Source organism: Salmo salar, chromosome ssa03 (genome assembly GCF_905237065.1).
Source record: "Salmo salar chromosome ssa03, Ssal_v3.1, whole genome shotgun sequence".
NCBI classification, from domain to species: domain Eukaryota; kingdom Metazoa; phylum Chordata; class Actinopteri; order Salmoniformes; family Salmonidae; genus Salmo; species Salmo salar.
The window spans coordinates 6,184,396-6,208,589 of NC_059444.1; the positions used below are offsets into that span (position 1 = coordinate 6,184,396).

The following is a 24,194-nucleotide window of genomic DNA, read 5'->3' on the forward strand; positions in this document are numbered from 1 at the left end:
TTATGAAACATGTGACAAATAAAATTGGATTGGATTTGAATGTATTATTTTTATTATTTATTTATTTATTAACTATTATTATTATTATTTATTTTATTCTTATTGCAATATTCTTACTATAACTATAACTGATGATAAAAACTGGGTTAATCTCAGAGTGTTTTGATCTGTTAACAGTGGAAGTATTATAGGTCTTTGTAGATCTAAAGATAGACCTAAGGAATTTAATATGCAATCTTCTGACAGACGAAGTCTGACTCAAAGAAGGAATTTAATAAGTGACCTGACTGAAGTGGTGATACAAACTAATGGGGTTCTCAGTGTGTTGAATCCCCATTGACCAAGTTAAAGTAACAGGAAGACGTTTTGATCCCACTCGGCTCTGCCTCCCTCTCTCTTCCTCTCCCTCCCTCACTCTCTCTCTCTCTCTCTCTCTCTCTCTCTGTGCTCCTGGGAAAGTATTTCACAGGGCTTAATAATGAAGCCTTTCTTATAAAGCCATGATATATCTCTGAGTCACTTATAAAACACCATAAAGTACAATGAAACCAGTGGCGTCTAGGCCAAGATACACCGACGAAGGAATAACAGACTTTATGGATGGAATAAAGCATAGAAAAAGAATGACTATTGTAGAAAGTCATTCTATTTCCAAGTCATTTTATTTCTATGTCAAAAAAAATATTCTCAAGATTCAGAATAATGTGTTGTAATTTGTCAAGTTGAATTAACAGCGATGTAAACTTTGTATAAACTATGGATATTAACTTTCGTCAAGGACCTCTCTCTACATTTTTTGGAAAGTTAGTTGTCCGATTAGAAAGAGACTTTGGACAGAAGCCGAGACAAGGTATTATTACTGTGGAGACATTTCTCCTACTCCTAAAATCCATTTCAACCACACCTATTCATAAAGAGGGATTTAAATAATCTGATTTTATCACCTTACAGAATATCACTGTTTACATTTTTCATTATATTATATTTTCATAATCTTCCAAGTAACATCTGGCTGGTTGAGGACAGGAAGTGCTGATCTGGAAGTTTCTTGTTCCTGCTTGGAGGCCAGGTGGAGGTCCTGGGGGCGTGGCTAGTCAACATGCTGAACACATTAGGAGGCCTGACACCACTCCCGATACCCCCACCTCTCTCCCTATACCCCCACCTCTCTCTCTCTCTCTCTCCATCTGTTTCTCCCTCTCTCTGTCTCTCCCTCTCCATCTCTTTCTCTCTGTCTCTCTCTCTATCTCTCCCTCTCTTTCTCTCTGTCTCTCTCTCTGTCTCTCCCTCTCCATCTCTTTCTCTCTGTCTCTCCCTCTCTCTATGTCTCTCTTGCTCTGTCTCTATGTCTTTCTCTCTCTATGTCTCTCTCTCTCTCTCTCCCTCTCTACATGTTTTTCTCTCTGTCTGTCTCTCCCTCTCCATCTCTTTCTCTCTGTCTCTCCCTCTCCATCTCTTTCTCTCTGTCTCTCTCTCTATCTCTCCCTCTCTTTCTCTGTCTCTCTCTCTGTCTCTCCCTCTCTCTCTATGTCTCTCTCGCTCTGTCTCTATGTCTCTCTCTCTCTATGTCTCTCTCTCTCTCTCTCTCTCTCTCCATCTTTTTCTCTCTGTCTCTGTCTCTCCCTCTCTCTCTCTATGTCTCTCTCTCTCTCTCTCTCCCTCTCTACATATTTTTCTCTCTGTCTCTGTCTCTCCCTCTCTCTCTTTCTCTCTCACACACACCATAACACTCTCCCCTTCCTTATTATAAGACATAATGAACTAATAACATCCTTTCTGCTACCACATTACCCTAACTAATAACGTCCTCTCTGCTACCATATTACCTGAACTAATAACGTCCTCTCTGATACCATATTACCTGAACTAATAACGTCCTCTCTGATACCACATTACCTGAACTCATAACGTCCTCTCTGATACCATATTACCTGAACTCATAACGTCCTCTCTGATACCATATTACCTGAACTAATAACGTCCTCTCTGCTACCACATTAACAGAAACCACTCTTCTGGTTGTTTGATCTAACTTGTCTTTGTACAGGAAATGGTACTCTTATTTTGTAATGTAAATGAAGAACCGAAGTGTAAAGAAATGCTCTCAAGACAAAATTATGGACAGGCAGGGCTTTGTTTTAACAAACCTAACGCAATGGTAAATCTCAGCGCTGGTGGTAGTGTTATAGGTTCATGGGTGTGTCAGAAATACTGTAATTTTTCTATTTTCAAACCCAGAATTATGGGTGTAGTAGCTAGCGGTGGCACGAGAGTGCTGGGCTTTGACCAATAAACACGTTGTGGGTGTGTCGACGCTTGGCCCCTCACTGGCCAATCAGAACGCGCTGCATGCTTGCGGTCTTTTATGTATTGCGTCGTCATCAACTCTAATTCTATTGTTATTCCATTAGAAGAGGTTAACTAGTTCATTAAAATAGCTAGCTCCATATTTTCTAAATATGTTGAACATGTTCACAGTCCACATTGTTCTTATTAAATTGCGTTATTGCATTGTTTCAATATGGAAATACATTGTTAAACGTAATCTATGGCATTCTCACGGATATAGGTGGCTAACCCCACTGTAAATTACAGTCTGGATATGGACATTTCAAACACAGTCAATAAACAAGATTAAATTCACTAGGCTATTGATAAGGCCTAAAAAAGACTGTGTGTCTAATTCGAATCAAATTCTACAACAATTTTTTTATATATTTTTTAAATGCTCTAAATACAGTTAAAGGCACCATAATCGCTCCCCGTGGGCGTATAATACAGACAAAGGCAACTCAGAATATGGAGGGTTTTTACTCACATCCAAACTGTTCACAGGAGCTGGGTAAAGATCCAATATAAAAGAGAAAGGGGGAATGTGCATTCACTGTTACAACGCTCGTAAATCTAATGTTTTATTTAATTAACCTTTATTTAAATAAGCAAGTCAGTTATGAACAAATTCTTATTTACAATAACTACCTACCCCGGCAAAACCCTCCCCTAAACCGGACGACGCTGGGCCAATTGTTCGCCTCCCTATGGGATTTTCCGATCAAGGCCGGTTGTGATATATCCCGGGATCGAACCAGGGTCTGTAGTGACGGCCCTAGCACTGCGATGCAGTTCCTTAGACCGCTGGGCCACTCGGGAGCATGTTTATAAACATCATAGAACCATCCTACTGATCATATTTGGGACTTCTCCAGAAATAACAGCTGAAATTGTATTGCATTCAAGCCATGTACGTTCTCAACATAAACCCATTCAAGGTAAATCTTTCTAATAAGTTTTGGTTTTAATCAAATTAACTCCCCCCCCAAAAAAAATAAAAAAATAAATAAAAGATCAATCTGTTTTTTAAACAAACACCAATATTACTAGAAAGGATTGTCTCAAAAGCATGATATCATAAATCCCTTCTGTCGTTCAGTGGTACTGTGTGCACACCCAAGTCTTTCTGCAGAACACTCGCACGTCTATACAAAATACTCGACTCTTGTCAATTGTATTGTTGCCTATGTACGAGGGCAAACACCTCAACATTAAGACCATTTAAAATCCCTTTATTCAAAAGGCTACTTTTGGCTAATGGCCAGGATAAAAAAGACGCACCCATACAATACTGCTAAACCAGACTTGATTAAGGGGAGGGGAGTCTATGCTTGGTTTTTTAATCTAATGAAATTAAGAAAAAAAAAGAGGTATGTTTCTAAATGTGAGATTTTCTGGCACAAAAGGCACATCTCTATTTCCATGGGCACTGTGAGTCATAGCTGGATAGGCTGCGCTTCCATTCTCAAAATCAAAACCATTATCAACTGCGTTACAGACAAGATTCTGATTTTCCTGGGTCTGAAAACTTTCCATTAGCGCCGCATGAAATTGACACTTTTGCGCTTGTTTTGAAGGAATTATAAATTTCTCTATTTTTTATTTTTTCGCCATCTAGAAGTCATATTCCTATTAACTTCCAGTGTAGTGAGAGAAACTTTATCACGGTGCCAAATGTTACAATACTTGAACGGCAAGTATTATAGCTTATATACACAATATAGCTTATATACACATGAAAACATGAAAAGACCCCGGGAATCGATAGAACATCGCACAGAGATATAAAAAAACAATAAAAAAAAACAATATAACATTAAAAATGGGTTAATCTTTCCTTTAACAGATTAACCCATTTACAGATTAACCCATTTACAGATTAACCCATTTACAGATTAACCCATTTACAGATTAACCCATTTACAGATTAACCCATTTACAGATTAACCCATTTACAGCCCTCCCACCTCAGCACAAGCGAGCTGATGTTAGACAGGTACATTGCCGAACCTGGCGTCAGGGCTGGAAGATGACAGTGCGCTCGTTTTTACATGACGAAATTGAAAACTAACGTGGGTTTTTAACACTTGCACGTCCTTAACACCAGCCCGAAAATAGAGCCCTCAGTCTCACTTTATGTCCCATTCCAATAGCTTTCTTACTGCTTTTGTGTGGAGATTAATGGATTTTTTTTGGAATGACTGGGCAGTTTATTTCTCTCTGAGGACAACAATAAGAGTCCTACAGTACTCACTGTACTTTAACTCACACATAACTAATACAAGTCACGTTTTGATATAACTTCACTGAAAGTTTTTTTTTTTATATTTAAAAAAAATCTCTCTCCCCTCTAGAAGATGCCCCATAAAACCCCCAAAGGCTCCAGCTCCGTCTGTATATTGTCCCGAGTACTGAGCTACTGGTTGTGGAAGAAAAAGAGAATCATGCTGAACCAAAGGCCTCTTTGTGAGCTGGAGAATGCCTTGCTGCATTACTGCATACCTCCAAGACTCATATATTCCAGATGTGCTGAATTGGCCAGGAATTGCCTCCCCCCCCTTCTTCTCCCCTCTTCCCTCTATCCCTCCCTCCACCAAAACCCCCTTTCCTTCCAAACCACATCCTCACAGAAGCGCAAAAAAAAAAACGGTCAATATCCCAAAACCCTTTAGCAGCACTACATAAGTATGCTACATCTTTAAAACAAAAGAAAAAAGCATCGCATCCTTCAGAGGTGGTGGTAGAATGCTATGTGTGACAAGTTTGAGACATCTTTCCTTCCGCACCACCGTGCCGATTATAAACCATATTCTATATAATGGAAAAAGGGGCAGAAACTCCTACAGAAGGAAAAGGGATTTGACTATAGTTAAATGTTACCAGTCCCAGTCACTCATAGGCACGTTGTCTATCTAAACTGGATATGTTAGAAGTAAACTAACAATCCTCTTCAAATATGAATGACAGTCCTCTACCTCCAGGGCCTTGTGATATACATGACAGTCCTCTGCTGCCTGTCTGCTGTCTGGGCCCTGTGATATACATGACAGTCCTCTGCTGCCTGTCTGCTGTCAGGGCCCTGTGATATACATGACAGTCCTCTGCTGCCTGTCTGCTGTCAGGGCCCTGTGATATACATGACAGTCCTCTGCTGCCTGTCTGCTGTCAGGGCCCTGTGATATACATGACAGTCCTCTGCTGCCTGTCTGCTGTCTGGGCCCTGTGATATACATGACAGTCCTCTGCTGCCTGTTTGCTGTCTGGGCCCTGTGATATACATGACAGTCCTCTGCTGCCTGTCTGCTGTCAGGGCCCTCTGATATACATGACAGTCCTCTGCTGCCTGTCTGCTGTCAGGGCCCTGTGATATACATGACAGTCCTCTGCTGCCTGTCTGCTGTCAGGGCCCTGTGATATACATGACAGTCCTCTACTGCCTGTCTGCTGTCTGGGCCCTGTGATATACATGACAGTCCTCTGCTGCCTGCCTGTCTGCTGTCAGGGCCCTGTGATATACATGACAGTCCTCTGCTGCCTGTCTGCTGTCTGGGCCCTGTGATATACATGACAGTCCTCTACTACCTGTCTGCTGTCTGGGCCCTGTGATATACATGACAGTCCTCTACTGCCTGTCTGCTGTCTGGGCCCTGTGAAATACATGACAGTCCTCTACTGCCTGTCTGCTGTCTGGGCCCTGTGATATACATGACAGTCCTCTACTACCTGTCTGCTGTCTGGGCCCTGTGATATACATGACAGTCCTCTACTGCCTGTCTGCTGTCTGGGCCCTGTGATATACATGACAGTCCTCTGCTGCCTGTCTGCTGTCTGGGCCCTGTGATATACATGACAGTCCTCTGCTGCCTGTCTGCTGTCAGGGCCCTGTGATATACATGACAGTCCTCTACTACCTGTCTGCTGTCTGGGCCCTGTGAAATACATGACAGTCCTCTACTGCCTGTCTGCTGTCAGGGCCCTGTGATATACATGACAGTCCTCTGCTACCTGTCTGCTGTCAGGGCCATGTCATATACTTTCTTGTCTTATTCCCAAATAGCAGCCTACTCCCTTCATCATAGTTCGTGGTCAAAAGTAGTGCACTACTGTGTGGTAGGTGTTAGGGTGCCATTTAGAATGCAGGCCAACTGTCTGTCATGTTAACAGGCCTGAGACACTGATGAGGGAGAGCTGAGGAGCACATTTCTCCCCCAGGCTGAACGAACGAAGGAACCAAACGGAGCACATGTGCAGACACACGTGACCACATCTGGTAGAGACATTTGAGACAAGCAGTTTTACAACAGCAACAATACAGCTCTCAAACTATAACCCTATACAGAACAGAAGAAGAAAAAAACATTCACTCTGTCTTGGGTTGGTTCTTTTCACACTTTCAGTGTTAAAATGCTATTTGGATAAAGTCATAAAGGAAAAGTATCCCCTTTAGGTTGAAACTAAATGAACGAAAGCACATTCTGGAAGCATCTATTTTCCAGACTCTTTCCACTATGTTTTCCTACCCAAAGAGTGACACTGAAATGTTGCTTTCCTTTCGTGATTCACTCTTTAATTCCTTCCTATTGCCTTAAGGCTCTGTGGCTTTGGGGCTCCTTTGGGTTGGTGTACCTAACATCATGAGATGTAGGCTATAATCTCTCTCTGTGCTGTTTCTTGTCACCATCTACACAGAGTTGGCAGCATAAGTGACAATTACAGTGTCCTGGAAAGCCTGTAAATGTTTGCTAGTCACATTATACAATTCTGGTCTGTTTAAACATCACACACAGAGGAGGAGGAGGAGGAGGAGGAGGAGAAGAAGAAGAAGGAGGAGGAGGAGGAGAAGGTGGAAGAGGAGGAGAAGGAGGAGGAGGAGAAAGAGAAAGAGAAGAGAAGGAGAAGGAGGAGGAGGAGGAGGAGGAGGAGGAGGAGGAGAAGGCAGAAGAGGAGGAGGAGGAGAAGGCGGAAGAGGATAGATGAGCCATGCCAGTGTGGTAGTGAGGTATTCCATTATGGATGGGTATCTAGTTCAACAGGCTATCTGGAATAATGTCTCCTAATGATCTAATTGTTAGTTATCTACAATGTATTCAAAGGGAGGGTGAAGGTTGGGGGGAGGAAGGTGGAGGTTGGGAAGAGGAGGGTGAAGGGTGGGAAGAGGAAGATGGAGGGTGGGAGGAGGAAGTTGGAGGTTGGGAAGAGGAAGGTGGAGGTTGGGGGGAGGAAGTTGGAGGTTGGGGGAGGAAGGTGGAGGTTGGGGGAGGAGGGTGAAGGGTGGGAAGAGGAGGGTGGAGGGTGGGAAGAGGAAGGTAAAGGGTGGGAAGAGGAAGGTGGAGGTTGGGAAGAGGAGGGTGAAGGGTGGGAAGAGGAAGATGGAGGGTGGGAGGAGGAATTTAAGAGGAAGGTGGAGGTTGGGAGAGGAGTGAGTGGGAAGAGAAAAGGAGGAAGTTGGAGGTTGGGAAGAGGAAGGTGGAGGTTGGGAAGAGGAGGGTGAAGGGTGGGAAGAGGAAGGTGGAGGGTGGGAGGAGGAAGTTGGAGGTTGGGAAGAGGAAGGTGGAGGTTGGGGGGAGGAAGTTGGAGGTTGGGGGAGGAAGGTGGAGGTTGGGGGAGGAGGGTGAAGGGTGGGAAGAGGAGGGTGGAGGGTGGGAAGAGGAAGGTGAAGGGTGGGAAGAGGAAGGTGGAGGGTGGGAAGAGGAAGGTGGAGGGTGGGAAGAGGAGGGTGAAGGGTGGGAAGAGGAAGGTGGAGGTTGGAAAGAGGAAGTTGGAGGTTGGGAAGGGGAAGGTGGAGGGTGGGAAGAGGAAGGTGGAGGGTGGGGGGAGGAAGGTGAAGGGTGGGGGAGGAAGGTGGAGGGTGGGGGTGGAGGGAGGAAGGTGATGGTTGGGGGGAGGAAGGTGGAGGTTGGGAAGAGGAAGGTGGAGGTTGGGAAGAGGAAGGTGGAGGTTGGGGGAGGAAGGTGAAGGTTGGGAAGAGGAAGGTGGAGGTTGGGAAGAGGAAGGTGGAGGTTGGGGGGGAGGAAGGTGGAGGTTGGGGGGAGGAAGGTGGAGGGTGGGAAGAGGAAGGTGGAGGGTGGGGGGAGGAAGGTGGAGGGTGGGGGGAGGAAGGTGATGGTTGGGGGGAGGGTTTGGGTGCACAGGACATTCCCACCACAGGAACTGTCCAGACAGATGGCATATCATCCTGGGTAGAGGAAGTTGTGGTCACCAATTCATAGATATCAGCTGACGTCACAGACAGACGCACCCCATGTCACCCAAGATGAAACCTTACATGGACGGAAACCTCTTTAGAATTACAGCTAGACTGTAAAATGTAAGATACTGGTTCTGTAGTCAATCAATATCTTGATTAGTTGATGTAAATCAACCTAGGCTACAGTAATATGTGTCGGCATCAAATCAGCAAAGGCAAACACACTGTAAGTTAAAATGCCTGTACGATGAACCCATGGCAACCTTTGATGTGTTTGGAATACATTCCACTCCTCATCAAAAATAATTTAGGCATGGTTCGGCTATTGATATTGACTTTCTGCCTTAGCTCACAATATCAAAGTCAACTTAAGAGAATCAACATATACATATATAACAGCAATGGCTAACCAATATTAATTTCATAATATCTACAATCAAGGGAAATAAGCAATTATCCTGATCCAGACATACTGTAGGCTAGTTTAAAGAAGGGTGAGGAGGGGGTAGACATAGATGAGAGAACTCTTTCCATCAACAACTCTTATCGGGCTTAGTGGTAACCAGGGTAGAGTGGAGACATCGAGCTTAGTGGTAACCAGGGTAGTGTTGATAGTTATTGGGTTTAGTGGTAACCAGGGTAGAGTGGAGACATCGAGCTTAGTGGTAACCAGAGTAGAGTGGAGAGCTATTGGGCTTAGTGGTAACCAGGGTAGAGTGGAGAGTTATTGGGCTTAGTGGTAACCAGGGTAGAGTGGAGAGTTATTGGGCTTAGTGGTAACCAGGGTAGAGTGGAGACATTGAGCTTAGTGGTAACCAGGGTAGAATGGAGAGTTATTGGGTTTAGTGGAAACCAGGGTAGAGTGGAGAGTAATTGGGCTTAGTGGTAACCAGGGTAGAGTGGAGAGTAATTGGGCTTAGTGGTAACCAGGGTAGAGTGGAGACTTATTGGGCTTAGTGGTAACCAGGGTAGAGTGGAGACTTATTGGACTTACTGGTAACCAGGGTAGAGTGGAGAGTTATTAGGCTTAGTGGTAACCAGGGTAGAGTGGAGAGTTATTGGGCTTAGTGGTAACCAGGGTAGAGTGGAGAGTTATTGGGCTTAGTGGTAACCAGGGTAGAGTGGAGACATTGAGCTTAGTGGTAACCAGGGTAGAATGGAGAGTTATTGGGTTTAGTGGTAACCAGGGTAGAGTGGAGAGTTATTGGGCTTAGTGGTAACCAGGGTAGAGTGGAGAGTTATTGGGCTTAGTGGTAACCAGGGTAGAGTGGAGAGTTATTGGGCTTAGTGGTAACCAGGGTAGAGTGGAGAGTTATTGGGCTTAGTGGTAACCAGGGTAGAGTGGAGACTTATTGGACTTAGTGGTAACCATGGTAGAGTGGAGAGTTATTGGGCTTAGTGGTAACCAGGGTAGAGTGGAGAGTTATTGGGCTTAGTGGTAACCAGGGTAGTGTGGAGAGTTATTGGGCTTAGTGGTAACCAGGGTAGAGTGGAGACTTATTGGACTTAGTGGTAACCAGGGTAGAGTGGAGAGTTATTGGGCTTAGTGGTAACCAGGGTAGAGTGGAGAGTTATTGGGCTTAGTGGTAACCAGGGTAGAGTGGAGAGTTATTGGGCTTAGTGGTAACCAGGGTAGAGTGGAGAGTTATTGGACTTAGTGGTAACCAGGGTAGAGTGGAGAGTTATTGGACTTAGTGGTAACCAGGGTAGAGTGGAGAGTTATTGGGCTTAGTGGTAACCAGGGTAGAGTGGAGAGTTATTGGGCTTAGTGGTAACCAGGGTAGAGTGGAGACATTGAGCTTAGTGGTAACCAGGGTAGAATGGAGAGTTATTGGGTTTAGTGGTATCCAGGGTAGAGTGGAGAGTTATTGGGCTTAGTGGTAACCAGGGTAGAGTGGAGAGTTATTGGGCTTAGTGGTAACCAGGGTAGAGTGGAGAGTTATTGGGCTTAGTGGTAACCAGGGTAGAGTGGAGAGTTATTGGGCTTAGTGGTAACCAGGGTAGAGTGGAGACTTATTGGACTTAGTGGTAACCATGGTAGAGTGGAGAGTTATTGGGCTTAGTGGTAACCAGGGTAGAGTGGAGAGTTATTGGGCTTAGTGGTAACCAGGGTAGTGTGGAGAGTTATTGGGCTTAGTGGTAACCAGGGTAGAGTGGAGACTTATTGGACTTAGTGGTAACCAGGGTAGAGTGGAGAGTTATTGGGCTTAGTGGTAACCAGGGTAGAGTGGAGAGTTATTGGGCTTAGTGGTAACAGGGTAGAGTGGAGAGTTATTGGGCTTAGTGGTAACCAGGGTAGAGTGGAGAGTTATTGGACTTAGTGGTAACCAGGGTAGAGTGGAGAGTTATTGGACTTAGTGGTAACCAGGGTAGAGTGGAGAGTTATTGGGCTTAGTGGTAACCAGGGTAGAGTGGAGAAACGGTGTTTTCTACTTCTGGCCTCTAAATGTATTTCACTCCTACAATAGAGAGAGCATCGCCCCATAGGCTACAGTACTACCTATAGGCAGTAGCATATTCTCGCATGGAACAACAGTGCCTCATACAGTTTGTGTGAAGAGTCTATGAATCACTTTAAAATACCCTGTAAACCATATAGGAAAATGCCTCCAAAATTAGGCAAATTGAGTGAATTGCAGACATACACATCGAGGATGTCACGGGGCTGCGGCATATCATTGACAGATAGTTTGGAAGAGAGTGACGTTAAAATGTATTTTTTTTTTAAATCGTATTGGCAAGATAAAATAGGTGAAATCAATTGATACATTTCAAAACCAGCATATAGTTCCAGGTAATAATTCATGTGTGGAAAGTTATAAAACATCTGTCTCAGTTTTAAACCACCGAGCGCCTACGGCTGCTATGCAGTCTACCAAACTCTACACACTCACGCGTAAAAGTCATAGCCGTCCGTATTACGCGGTTCCTATGGGAAGTTGAGATAGCCGTATCAATATACTCTGACGTTAACCGTATCAATACTCGGACGTTATCCGTATCAAAAGCTATGCAGTGGCTACAGGATTCTATCGCCGAGGTGTGAGATTGCTACCTTAAAACCCCTATGGAATTCCTCTCTAGATAGCTGTGTCCACATTACAGCGCACCACGGGGACAAACAAAGCCTATTTGTCTGGCTAAACCATTTAAAACATCCGCATGAGAGCGGCATGGTAACAGTTTGATGGGTAATACCTCCACAACAGAATGCCACGTACGAGCCGCTAGTTTTTTTTTGGGGGGGGGATCACGCAAAGAGTGGAGCGGTATAATGTAGAGGATCGTTGAAGAGCACCTGTACGGGTACCGCTGGGTGTTCACTGCTGAATGGCGGTAGCATCACTGGCTGAAACGTAGGTTAACGAGAGGATTTCACATCGCGATTTACACACACGCACACACAAACACATTATATATTTATAAAAAAATTGTGGCACTGGCCATATTTGAAAAGTTCTTATATTTGATAATGGATTCACATGTGGTGACACTTAATAAGTCATGCATTTTAGACACTGGCATGACATTCGTTATCTAAATGTTTCTTTCAGTTTGCTGTCAACATCAGCAGAAACACTGGCCCTACTGAAACGATGTAATCAATTGATAAACCCAATCCTGAGGCGAAAGGATGTCCCTGCACGTCCCTTAGAAACATCAGGGACAGTTTGAGAGGTGAACGGTTCCGCCAATGACAGATACTTACCTGATTGGACATTGACGGCTTGCAGAAGGACAGTGAGAGTGACGATAGTAGTTAGAGTGGGGTTCAAAAGCCACTTTTTGGTTTTCCACCTTGTGGACCATATTTGCATCTCCATGGTTTCTCACTCAGCGCCACAAAACTTCTGAAAAAAAAAAAAACGGGCGACCTTTCAGAACAAAATGTGGGTCCTTTTCCTTCCACAAATCCACAAAAAAAAAAATATTAAAAAAAATAACGGTGTGTTGTTGGTAATTGTTGTTACTACAACAAAGCCATAAGTGAAAAACAGAACTAGTTTCTTCTTTACAGCCAAACTGGGCCTCTTGCTCCTCTTTCCCTTATCCCCAGCCCTTAGACTGAAGGTGTACGGGCGTTCAGAAAAGTACCGGAGACAATTCGATTGCTCCGAGAGCCGCGCGCGCAGTCTGGAGGGAGGCGGCACGAACCTCTGAACCGCGACTGGCAGGAAACTGACATGGAAAATGTTCCGTTTTAGCGAATCACCATGCTGGAAAATTAACTCCTGGTCCCGTCCAACCATCTGTCATTCAAGAGTGGCCAGACGTCCTTAGTTTACAAGAAGGTGTTGGGAGCATTGATTAGGAGTCGCATCCGTTATGTAATATTCTTCATATCGTACTGTCATACGGAGATCGATGGAGGGACAGAGGGAGAGACAATGACGCGAAATAACGGCATGCATTACAAGACATTACAGTTTTATCTACAACACGCATAACATATCATTTATACATTCCACTGCAGTGGTATTGGGGTTTCTTTATAATTGGATTAAATCAATTACATCTGAATGTAATCAATGTAAATAGGGTAATTTAGATTTAAAAAAATAATAATTCTTTAGCCAACACTATAAAACAGTCTAAATGATTACTTTAATCATTACAGTGTTAGTAATCATCACCTAATTGTAAGGGATGAAGCTATGTATAAAACACTTAAAAGCTGGAGGGTTTTTGGTTGCTAATGTAAATTAAACGGAGGGGTAGAGCATCAACAGCGATTCCAGGCATTTCCTGAATGCATGAGAAATAATAGGTTAAATACCCAATAAGACCATAAAACTGTGATATCAAAGCTTTAGTGGCCAAAATGAAATGTTTTCCAGATTTTAAAAGATTTCTTTCAAAGTAAGAAACTTTGGAAAGCAAGTGGAGAAGAAAGGGAAGATAATTATTGCAAAAAAAGAGAGCATTGGAACAGAGAATGGAAGCACAGGTGTTAGCTATAGAGCTCTGGGGTGCATCCCAAATAGAATCCTATTCCTTACATAGTGCAGTGCACTACTTTTGACCAGAGCCCATAAGGGCCCATAGGGCTCTGGTCAAAAGTAGTGCACTATGTAGGGAATAGGGTGCCATAGGGCTTTGATCAAAAGCAGTGCACTATATAGGGAATAGGGTGCCATAGGGCTCTGGTCAAAAGTAGTGCACTATATAGGGAATATGTTGCTTTTTGGTACGCAAACCCTTGCCCTTGAGTTGGTTCTCCACAGTGTGACGTTGAGAGACATTATTTGACAGTTTAATTGTAATAATTGTCACACAAATCTAAACCACATTTAGGGGAGTTTGTCAGTGTTCAGAACGATATCACACAACACACATCAAAGACATGTTTACTCTAAAGTCAAGATGAAAAGTTTGGAATAGGGTAGAAAGACATGTTTACTCTAAAGTCAGGATGAAGAGTTTGGAATAGGGTAGAAAGACATGTTTACTCTAAAGTCAGGATGAAGAGTTTGGAATAGGGTAGAAAGACATGTTTACTCTAAAGTCAGGATGAAGAGTTTGGAATAGGGTAGAAAGACATGTTTACTCTAAAGTCAGGATGAAGAGTTTGGAATAGGGTAGAAAGACATGTTTACTCTAAAGTCAGGATGAAGAGTTTGGAATAGGGTAGAAAGACATGTTTACTCTAAAGTCAGGATGAAGAGTTTGGAATAGGGTAGAAAGACATGTTTACTCTGAAGTCAGGATGAAGAGTTTGGAATAGGGTAGAAAGACATGTTTACTCTAAAGTCAGGATGAAGAGTTTGGAATAGGGTAGAAAGACATGTTTACTCTAAAGTCAGGATGAAGAGTTTGGAATAGGGTAGATGAATGTGTGTAGTCATACACAAAGATTAGTTTGTACGTCCTCATTTGTTAAATGGGAATGTGGATCACATAAGGGTGTACTTTCAAACCGTTTTCAAGAGGATGTATATATATATATATATATATATATATATATATATATATATATATATATGTTGTCACTGTGAATATATTGTGTTTACATTGTGTGTAGATTGGACCAATTATCCATTGTAGTATCACTGTTAAAGAAGTGTGCTTGTCTATCTGAATGTGCAGTTCAGTCCTTAAATGCCAGTAAAACCAGTAGAAACCTATTTTTTTGAAGCTAAAAGAAGATGGGCAGAGTTTACACATGATGTTGCCCAATGATTTAACCAAACGAGTCATCGTTTTAAGTCAAAGTATGATTTATTTAGCCTTGAAGTGACAAAACCCGATATGCCCACTTCGTGCAAATCCGAGTGAATGCACTGTCTTTTGCTATAATGTGACATACAAAATTATTTTCAATTGCTTTATTAATCAGAAACAGCTGCAGATTTATTCCTCTTTTGCGACTGTGGTGAGCCAAAGAGCCTCGTGTACACTTGGCATCCTGAGCCAAGGAACACGTTAAAATAAGGGGTGAAAACGTGTGTTTTTGCACCTCGTCTGTTTTTACTAAGAAGTATCATAATCCATTGGATAATTTTTCAATTTTCACTTTTTTTTTTGAGTTAGCCTGTATAAAAATAAGAAATATGTATGACCATATTATAAATGCTATCATTTTAAAAATGATAGCATTTTTGTAAACCCGCTTCCCCCCGTCGCCCCTAGATGAATGGATTTGACCACTAAAGCTTCTCTACACGCTCCACTGCTTTTGATTGGTGTAACTTTAGCTAGAAACCACAAGAAAATTAAAGGAAGTTATCATTATATTATCATTTGAGGCGTTCATTATCATGAGCAAAGTACTTTCACTTCCCCTGTGAGAACCATGAGATCGGGCTGACTTGGCTTTGCTGTAGTGCACCGAAGCCTGCCAGCAGCCTACCTACCAAAGGTTGCACCGTGTCCATTACAATGTAGGAAAATGCATATCAGCTTTCTTGCAGTATTTATCCCTATCACCGGAGCTTCGACTTGTTCTTTCTAACTATTTCATTTATTATTATTTTTTTTAATATATATTTTTTTTACACCCGATTTCAAATCAAATCAAATCAAATTTATTTTTATATAGCCCTTCGTACATCAGCTGATATCTCAAAGTGCTGTACAGAAACCCAGCCTAAAACCCCAAACAGCAAGCAAAGCATGTGAAAGAAGCACGGTGGCTAGGAAAAACTCCCTAGGAAAAACTCCCTAGAAAGGCCAAAAACCTAGGAAGAAACCTAGAGAGGAACCAGGCTATGAGGGGTGGCCAGTCCTCTTCTGGCTGTGCCGGGTGGATATTATAACAGAACATGGTCAAGATGTTAAAATGTTATTTCATAAATGACCAGCATGGTCAAATAATAATAATCATAGTAGTTGTCGAGGGTGCAACAAGCACGTCCGGTGAACAGGTCAGGGTTCCATAGCCGCAGGCAGAACAGTTGAAACTGGAGCAGCAGCACGGCCAGGTGGACTGGGTACAGCAAGGAGTCATCATACCAGGTAGTCCTGAGGCATGGTCCTAGGGCTCAGGTCCTCCGAGAGAAAGACAGAAAGAGAGAAAGAGAGAATTAGAGAGAGCATATTTAAATTCACACAGGACACCGTATAAGACAAGAGAAATACTCCAGATGTAACAGACTGACCCTAGCCCCCGACACATAAACTACTGCAGCATAAACACTGGAGGCTGAGACAGGAGGGATCAGAAGACACTGTGGCCCCATCCGATGATACCCCGGACAGGGCCAAACAGGCAGGATATAACCCCACCCACTTTGCCAAAGCACAGCCCCCACACCACTAGAGGGATGTCTCCAACCACCAACTTACCGTCCTAAGACAAGGCCGAGTATAGCCCACAACGATCTCCGCCATGGCAAAACCCAAGGGGGGGCGCCAACCCAGACAGGAAAACCACGTCAGTGACTCAACCCACTCAAGTGACGCACCCCTTCCATGGACGGCATGGAAGAACACCAGTAAGCCAGTGACTCAGCCCCTGTAAAAGGGTTAGAGGCAGAGAATCCCAGTGGAAAGAGGGGAACCGGCAAGGCAGAGGCAGCAAGGGCGGTTCGTTGCTCCAGCCTTTCCGTTCACCTTCACACTCCTGGGCCAGACTATACTTAATCATAGGACCTACTGAAGAGATAAGTCTTCAGTAAAGACTTAAAGGTTGAGACTGAGTCTGCGTCTCTCACATTGGTAGGCAGACCATTCCATAAAAATGGAGCTCTATAGGAGAAAGCCCTACCTCCAGCCGTTTGCTTAGAAATTCTAGGGACAATTAGGAGGCCTGCGTCTTTTGACCGTAGCGTACGTGTAGGTATGTACGGCAGGACCAAATCGGAAAGATAGGTAGGAGCAAGCCCATGTAATGCTTTGTAGGTTAGCAGTAAAACCTTGAAATCAGCCCTTGCCTTAACAGGAAGCCAGTGTAGGGAGGCTAGCACTGGAGTAATATGATCAAATTTTTGGGTTCTAGTCAGGATTCTAGCAGCCGTATTTAGCACTCCCTGTCACGGCCGGCTGATTTCATGGTATCCAATTGGTAGTTACAGTCTTGTCTCATTGCTGCAACTCCCATACGGCCTCGGGAGAGGCGAAGGTCGAGAGCCGTGCGTCCTCTGAAACACGACCCAGCCAAGCCGCACTGCTTCGTGACACAATGTCCACTTAACCCGTAAGCCAGCCTGAACCAACGTGTCGAAAGAAACACCGTGCACCTGGCGACCGTGTCAGCGTGCACTGCGCCCGGCCCTCCACAAACCCTCCCCTAACCCGGATGACGCTGGGCCTATTGTGTGCCGCCCCATGGGTCTCCCTGTCACGGCCGGCTGCGACAGAGCCTGGACTCGAACACAGAATCTCTAGTGGCACAGCTAGCACTGTGATGCAGTGCCTTAGACCACTGCGCCACTCAAGAGACCTTTCTAACTATTTCTATGGCGGATTCGCGGCCGCAATTTATGGAAGATGACAAAACTTTGGAGATAAAAATAGGTGGTGAAATCAAAGATAGGCCAGTAGTTTCCATCTGAGGCGAAGTATTCCCTAAATCAATGATTATGACAAATCAGAACCAACCATGAAGCCAACTGGCGATATGGTGTCGTTAAGGAAACCTCAGCAACAAGCAGATAAGATTAGCTATGAGATTAGCATGCTAGCTAGCTACACTGACAGCTGTGACTTCCCTATTTGTTGATGTTTATCAGCTCCACGTAGAAATTCCCACACAAATTAGTGATAATGTACAGTTGAAGACGGAAGTTTACATACACTTAGGTTGGAGTCATTAAAACTCAACCACTCCACAAATTTCTTGTTAACAAACTATAGTTTTGGCAAGTCGGTTAGGACATCTACATTGCGCATGACACAAGTAATTTTTCCAACAATTGTTTACAGACAGATTATTTCACTTATAATTCACTGTATCACAATTCCAGTGGTTCAGAAGTTTACATACACTAAGCTGACTGTGCCTTTAAACAGCTTGGAAAATTCCAGAAAATGATGCCATGGCATTAGAAGCTTCTGATAGGCCAATTGACATAATTTGAGTCAATTGCCAGTGTACCTGTGGATGTATTTCAAGGCCTACCTTCAAACTCAGTGTCTCTTTGCTTGACATAATGGGAAAATCAAAAGAAACCAGCCAAGACATCAGAAGAAAATTGTAGACCTCCACAAGTCTGGTTCATCCTTGGGAGCAATTTCCAAACGCCTGAAGGTACGACGTTCATCGGTACAAACAATAGTACGCAAGTATAAACACCATGCGACCACGCAGCCGTCATACCGCTCTGGATGGTGACGCCTTCTGTCTCCGAGAGATGAACGTACTTTCGTGCGAAAAGTGCAAATCAATCCCAGAACAACAGCAAAGGACCTTGTGAAGATGCTGGAGGAAACAGGTACAAAAGTATCTATATCCAAAGTAAAACGAGTCCTATATCGACGTAACCTGAAAGGCCGCTCAGCAGGGAAGAAGCCACTGCTCCAAAACCGCCATAAAAAAGCCGGACTACGCTTTGCAACTGCACATGGGGACAAAGATCGTACTTTTTGGAGAAATATACTCTGGTCTGATGAAACAAAAATAGAACTATTTGGCCATAATGACCATTGTTATGTTTGGAGGAAAAAGGGGGAGGCTTGCAAGCTGAAGAACACCGTCCCATTCATGAAGCACGGGGCTGGCAGCATCATGTTGTGGGGGTGCTTTGCTGCAGGAGGGACTGGTGCACTTCACAAAATAGATGGCATCATGAGGATCTTCCAATTGGACAATGACCCCAAGCATACGTCCAAAGTTGTGGCAAATGGCTTAAGGACAACAAAGTCAAGGTATTGGAGTGGCCATCGCAAAGCCCTGACCTCAATCCCATAGAAGTTTTGTGGGCAGAACTGAAAAAGCATTTGCGAGCAAGGAGGCCTACAACACTGACTCAGTTACACCAGCTCTGTCAGGAGGAATGGGCCAAAATTCACCCAACTTATTGTGGGAAGCTTGTTGAAGGCTACTCGAAACGTTTGACCCAAGTTAACATTTTTTTAAGGCAATGCTACCAAATACTAATTGACTCTATGTAAACTTCTGACCCACTGGGAATGTGATGAAAGAAATAAAAGCTGAAATAAATCATTCTCTACTATTATTGTGACATTTCACATTCTTAAAATAAAGTGGTGATACTAACTGACCTAAAACAGGGATTTTTTACTAGGATTAAATGTCAGGAATTGTGAAAAACTGAGTTTAAATGTATTTGGCTAAGGTGTACGTAAACTTCCGACTTCAACTGTATAAGTAGCCTTCATCATTCTTCGAGGTTGGACCTAAACGTGCATTTCCTCTCTAGGACACAAAATTATGTTGAAATAGTGTTGTCAACTTCCCCTGATTTGGTTCTTAAAGTGCCTTGCTCAAGGGCACAACGGCAGTAGATAACATGAAATGTACAAAAATGTCACCAGATTTTTCCCAGTCACTTTCAGGTCTACCTCTAACCTGTAGGCTACCTCCCACTCTATACACAGCCGTGCCGACTTGCTTCGAGCTATGGTCTCCTGCGCACCACAGGACTCTGTTAGCCTTATGAGTTCATAGGTTAAAGCCTAGGCGTTAGCTCGGGGAGTTTACACAAGCTTTCAAGTCTCAGACAGGTCATTCCTCATCGTATGAGCATGGTTCACCAAATTACCTTACATTAGCAAAGGGTCTTGCCGTGCGTATCTAGGCTGCATCACAAATGGTACCCTATTCCTTATGTAGTGGAGTAACTTGACTAGAGCCCAATGGGTCCTTACAAACTTAGGTGTTCCACCTGTCCTTCAACAGGTTTGGTGTACTGTAAATGAAAAGCTCTGGAGGGGTTGGATCTGTAGTGTAGGGTGGCAGTCTTATGCCAGCGTTGCCCAGAATGACCTCAGACTTGCTGTCTACTGCCTGCTGGCTCAGTGATACTATACAGCAAAAAGAAGTTCCTGCAACAACCCTCCTTTACCCTCCCTCCCTCCTTCTCCCTCTTCCACCTCTCTTCACCCCCTGGTCTTAACCTATTTCTCCTCCTCTCTATACACCCTCACCTCCTCCTCCTCCTCCTCCGCCTCCTCCTCCTCCTTCACCACCCGGGGCTATCGTGTACAGATACAGCTTGGCTTGGCAAGAGAGGGTCGGAAAGGCTAGCAAGGTTTGCTCTCTAATCTGGTCAGCAGGAAAATGTCAGAGATCTTGCTCATGCTGCTAGCTGGGCCTGCAGCCCAACTTAATTACTTTAATTTGAGGACCCCTCCTGTGTTGGCACACACAGGCCTCTACGACCAAACCTCAAAAATCTGACTCTCTCTCTCTTGGTTGGACGCAATGTGTTTCCAGCACAGTAGGCAGAATGTACAGACGGAACAGAACAGAACGAATGGAAGGGTAGGATCGGAAAATTCCATAACTTCTTATAGAATCTTGTAGAATCGACCATTTTTAGCGCGACTTGAGTTTTTGGAACTACTCTCTATAGTTGAAAGCATATGATTACAACCAAAGCGTTTGTTTGCCAAGCAGTACCAAGATGGCATTGTATAATTAGTCTATAAAAAGTATCCTCCTTGAACAGGGCTAAACCCGAGCAGCTGAAAACATAAACTTCTAGGAGATATTGCTCACCAGCAGCTCTGTTTTCCTGCTTAACAGGCTTTCAATTAGTCTCTTTTCAAGTTTCTTAGATAAATAAAAATCTGTTATTTGCACACACTCCACACTCTCTCTCTCTCTTTCTCCAAGCCAGGACCCTCTTGAGGTTTCTTCCTTCTAAGGAGTTTTTCCAATACTCAGTGTATATTTTCTTTTTCAGGGTCTATGCCGAGTTACTGTAAAACACAGGAAAAAAAAAAAGTGGTTCTAAAAAAAATGTCACTTGTGTTGCGTAGACTGAGGAGACGCCTCATCTGGAAATGATGGAGCAGGCTCGAGTCATTTGATGAAACACTTCACAGATTGGAAGCATTACTTAGCTGGTACTTCTTCTATAAATCAGCCAAAAGACTCTGTTCTAATGAAAGTGTTTGTTTTATAGTTCCCTTTGTAAAGTCTCCTGAGTCATGTACATCTACAGAGTTCCCTACAGCTACATGTACTGGTGTCTCTCCCTACAGCTAGATGTACTGGTGTCTCTCCCTACAGCTAGATGCACTGGTGTCTCTCCCTACAGCTAGATGTACTGGTGTCTCTCCCTACAGCTAGATGTACTGGTGTCTCTCCCTACAGCTAGATGTACTGGTGTCTCTCCCAACAACTAGACGTACTGGTGTCTCTCCCTAGAACTTGATGTATTGGTGTCTCTCCCTACAGCTAGATGTACTGGTGTCTCTCCCTACAGCTAGATGTACTGGTGTCTCTCCCTACCGCTAGATGTACTGGTGTCTCTCCCTACAGCTAGATGTACTGGTGTCTCTCCCTACAGCTAGATGTACTGGTGTCTCTCCCTACAGCTAGATGTACTGGTGTCTCTCCCTACAGCTAGATGTACTGGAGTCTCTCCCTACAGCTAGATGTACTGGTGTTTCTCCCTACAGCTAGATGTACTGGTGTCTCTCCCTACAGCTAGATGTACTGGTGTCTCTCCCTAGAACTTGATGTACTGGTGTCTCTCCCTAGAACTTGATGTACTGGTGTCTCTCCCTAGAACTCAATGTACTGGTGTCTCTCCCAACAACTAGACATACTGGTGTCTCTCCCAACAACTAGACGTACTGGTGTCTCTCCCTAGAACTCGATGTACTGGTGTCTCTCCCTACAGCTAGATGTACTGGTGTCTCTCCCTACAGCTAGATGTACTGGTGTCTCTCCCTACAGCTAGATGTACTGGTGTCTCTCCCTAGAACTCAATGCACTGGTGTCTCTCCCTACAGCTAGATGTACTGGTGTCTCTCCCTAGAACTTGATGTACTGGTGTCTCTCCCTAGAACTTGATGTACTGGTGTCTCTCCCTAGAACTTGATGTACTGGTGTCTCTCCCAACAACTAGACGTACTGGTGTCTCTCCTAACAACTAGACTTACTGGTGTCTCTCCCTACAGCTAGATGTACTGGTGTCTCTCCCTACAGCTAGATGTACTGGTGTCTCTCCCTACAGCTAGATGTACTGGTGTCTCTCCCTACAGCTAGATGTACTGGTGTCTCTCCCTAGAACTCAATGTACTGGTGTCTCTCCCTAGAACTCAATGTACTGGTGTCTCTCCCAACATCTAGACGTACTGGTGTCTCTCCCTAGAACTCGATGTACTGGTGTCTCTCCCTACAGCTAGATGTACTGGTGTCTCTCCCTACAGCTAGATGTACTGGTGTCTCTCCCTACCGCTAGATGTACTGGTGTCTCTCCCTACAGCTAGATGTACTGGTGTCTCTCCCTACAGCTAGATGTACTGGTGTCTCTCCCTACAGCTAGATGTACTGGTGTCTCTCCCTACAGCTAGATGTTCTGGTGTCTCTCCCTACAGCTAGATGTACTGGTGTCTCTCCCTACAGCTAGATGTACTGGTGTCTCTCCCTACAGCTAGATGTACTGGTGTCTCTCCCTACAGCTAGATGTACTGGTGTCTCTCCCTACAGCTAGATGTACTGGTGTCTCTCCCTACAGCTAGATGTACTGGTGTCTCTCCCTACAGCTAGATGTACTGGTGTCTCTGCTGAGGATTGTGATGGTTTCTCATGATAGCGTTTTATTTTGTAATGTGTATTATTTGATAAAGTCTGTATTTATATATAACCTTTATTTAACTAGGCATGTCAGTTAAGGACAAATTCTTATTTACAACTGACGGCCTACACCAGCCAAACCCTAACGACGATGGGCAAGTTGTGCGCCGCCCTATGGGACTCCCAATCACGACCAGTTGTGATACAGCCAGAACCAGGGTCTGTGGTGACACCTCTAGCACTGAGATGCAGTGCCTTAGACCGCTGCGCCACTCGGGATTATTTGCAGGGTCTCAATGGGACTCCTTGCTAAAATAAAGGTGAAATAAAAATAAAATAAAAAATATGTGACGCAATCAGCTAACTGAAACACTTTTTCACAGGTAAGAGCATTACCTAGCTGGTGCTCAGAGAGAGCATTACCTAGCTGGTGCTCAGATAGAGCATTACTTAGCTGGTGCTCAGATAGAGCATTACTTAGCTGGTGCTCAGAGAGAGCATTACTTAGCTGGTGCTCAGAGAGAGCATTACCTAGCTGGTGCTCAGAGACAGCATTACTTAGCTGGTGCTCAGAGAGAGCATTGCTTAGCTGGTGCTCAGAGAGCATTACTTAGCTGGTGCTTTAATAGTGCATTACTTAGCTGGTGCTCAGATTGTGCATTACTTAGCTGGTGCTTTTATAGAGCATTACTTAGCTGGTGCTTTAATAGAGCATTACTTAGCTGGTGCTTTAATAGAGGATTACTTAGCTGGTGCTTTAATAGAGCATTACTTAGCTGGTGCTTTAATAGAGCATTACTTAGCTGGTGCTCAGATTGTGCATTACTTAGCTGGTGCTTTAATAGAGCATTACTTAGCTGGTGCTCAGATTGTGCATTACTTAGCTGGTGCTTTAATAGAGCATTACTTAGCTGGTGCTTTAATAGAGCATTACTTAGCTGGTGCTCAGATTGTGCATTACTTAGCTGGTGCTCATACAAATCAGTCGAAGTGGGAGCTGATAGATTTATATTTCTCCCTCGTCTTAGTGTTTCTTGAGGACAACATCTAGTGAATGAAAGCCTAATAAACGTCATATGGTAATAAAATGTGGTTGTTACCAGGCTCCTAGCCTCTGATACGTATTACCCCATTCACTTCCCTTCACTTCCCATCAGCAGACGTTACCTCAAACACACTGTGTTGCTGCGCTAAATTATCCACTTAAACAACAGTTTGTGTGTTTGAGTGTGTATGTGTGTGTGTGTGTGTGTGTGTGTGTGTGTGTGTGTGTGTGTGTGTGTGTGTGTGTGTGTGTGTGTGTGTGTGTGTGTGTGTGTCTGTGTCTCTGTGTGTCCGTGTGGTTGGGGGGGATACATACTAGACATTGCAGACCACAAATCTACCGGGAGGAATGTGTGTGTGTCTGGGCATGCTCATTACGTTTGACTGTTACGGTAGGCTACCAGCTACCCAGTGTGTGTGTGTGTGTGTGTGTGTGTGTGTGTGTGTGTGTGTGTGTGTGTGTGTGTGTGTGTGTGTTCT

At 44.0% G+C, this 24,194-nt stretch overlaps 1 protein-coding gene across 1 annotated transcript in view; it reads right to left on the reverse strand.

The window, feature by feature from the left end:
- Positions 1 to 12,622, reverse strand: part of LOC106596897 (collagen alpha-1(XI) chain) — a 185,012-nt gene extending 172,390 nt beyond the window's left edge. Inside the window, exon 1 of the mRNA XM_045714451.1 lies at positions 12,228 to 12,622. Within this exon, the coding sequence (XP_045570407.1) occupies positions 12,228 to 12,342 (115 nt within the window). The 5' untranslated portion in view covers positions 12,343 to 12,622. The remainder of the gene's footprint in view (positions 1 to 12,227) is intronic.
- Between the last annotated feature and the right edge of the window lie 11,572 nt (positions 12,623 to 24,194).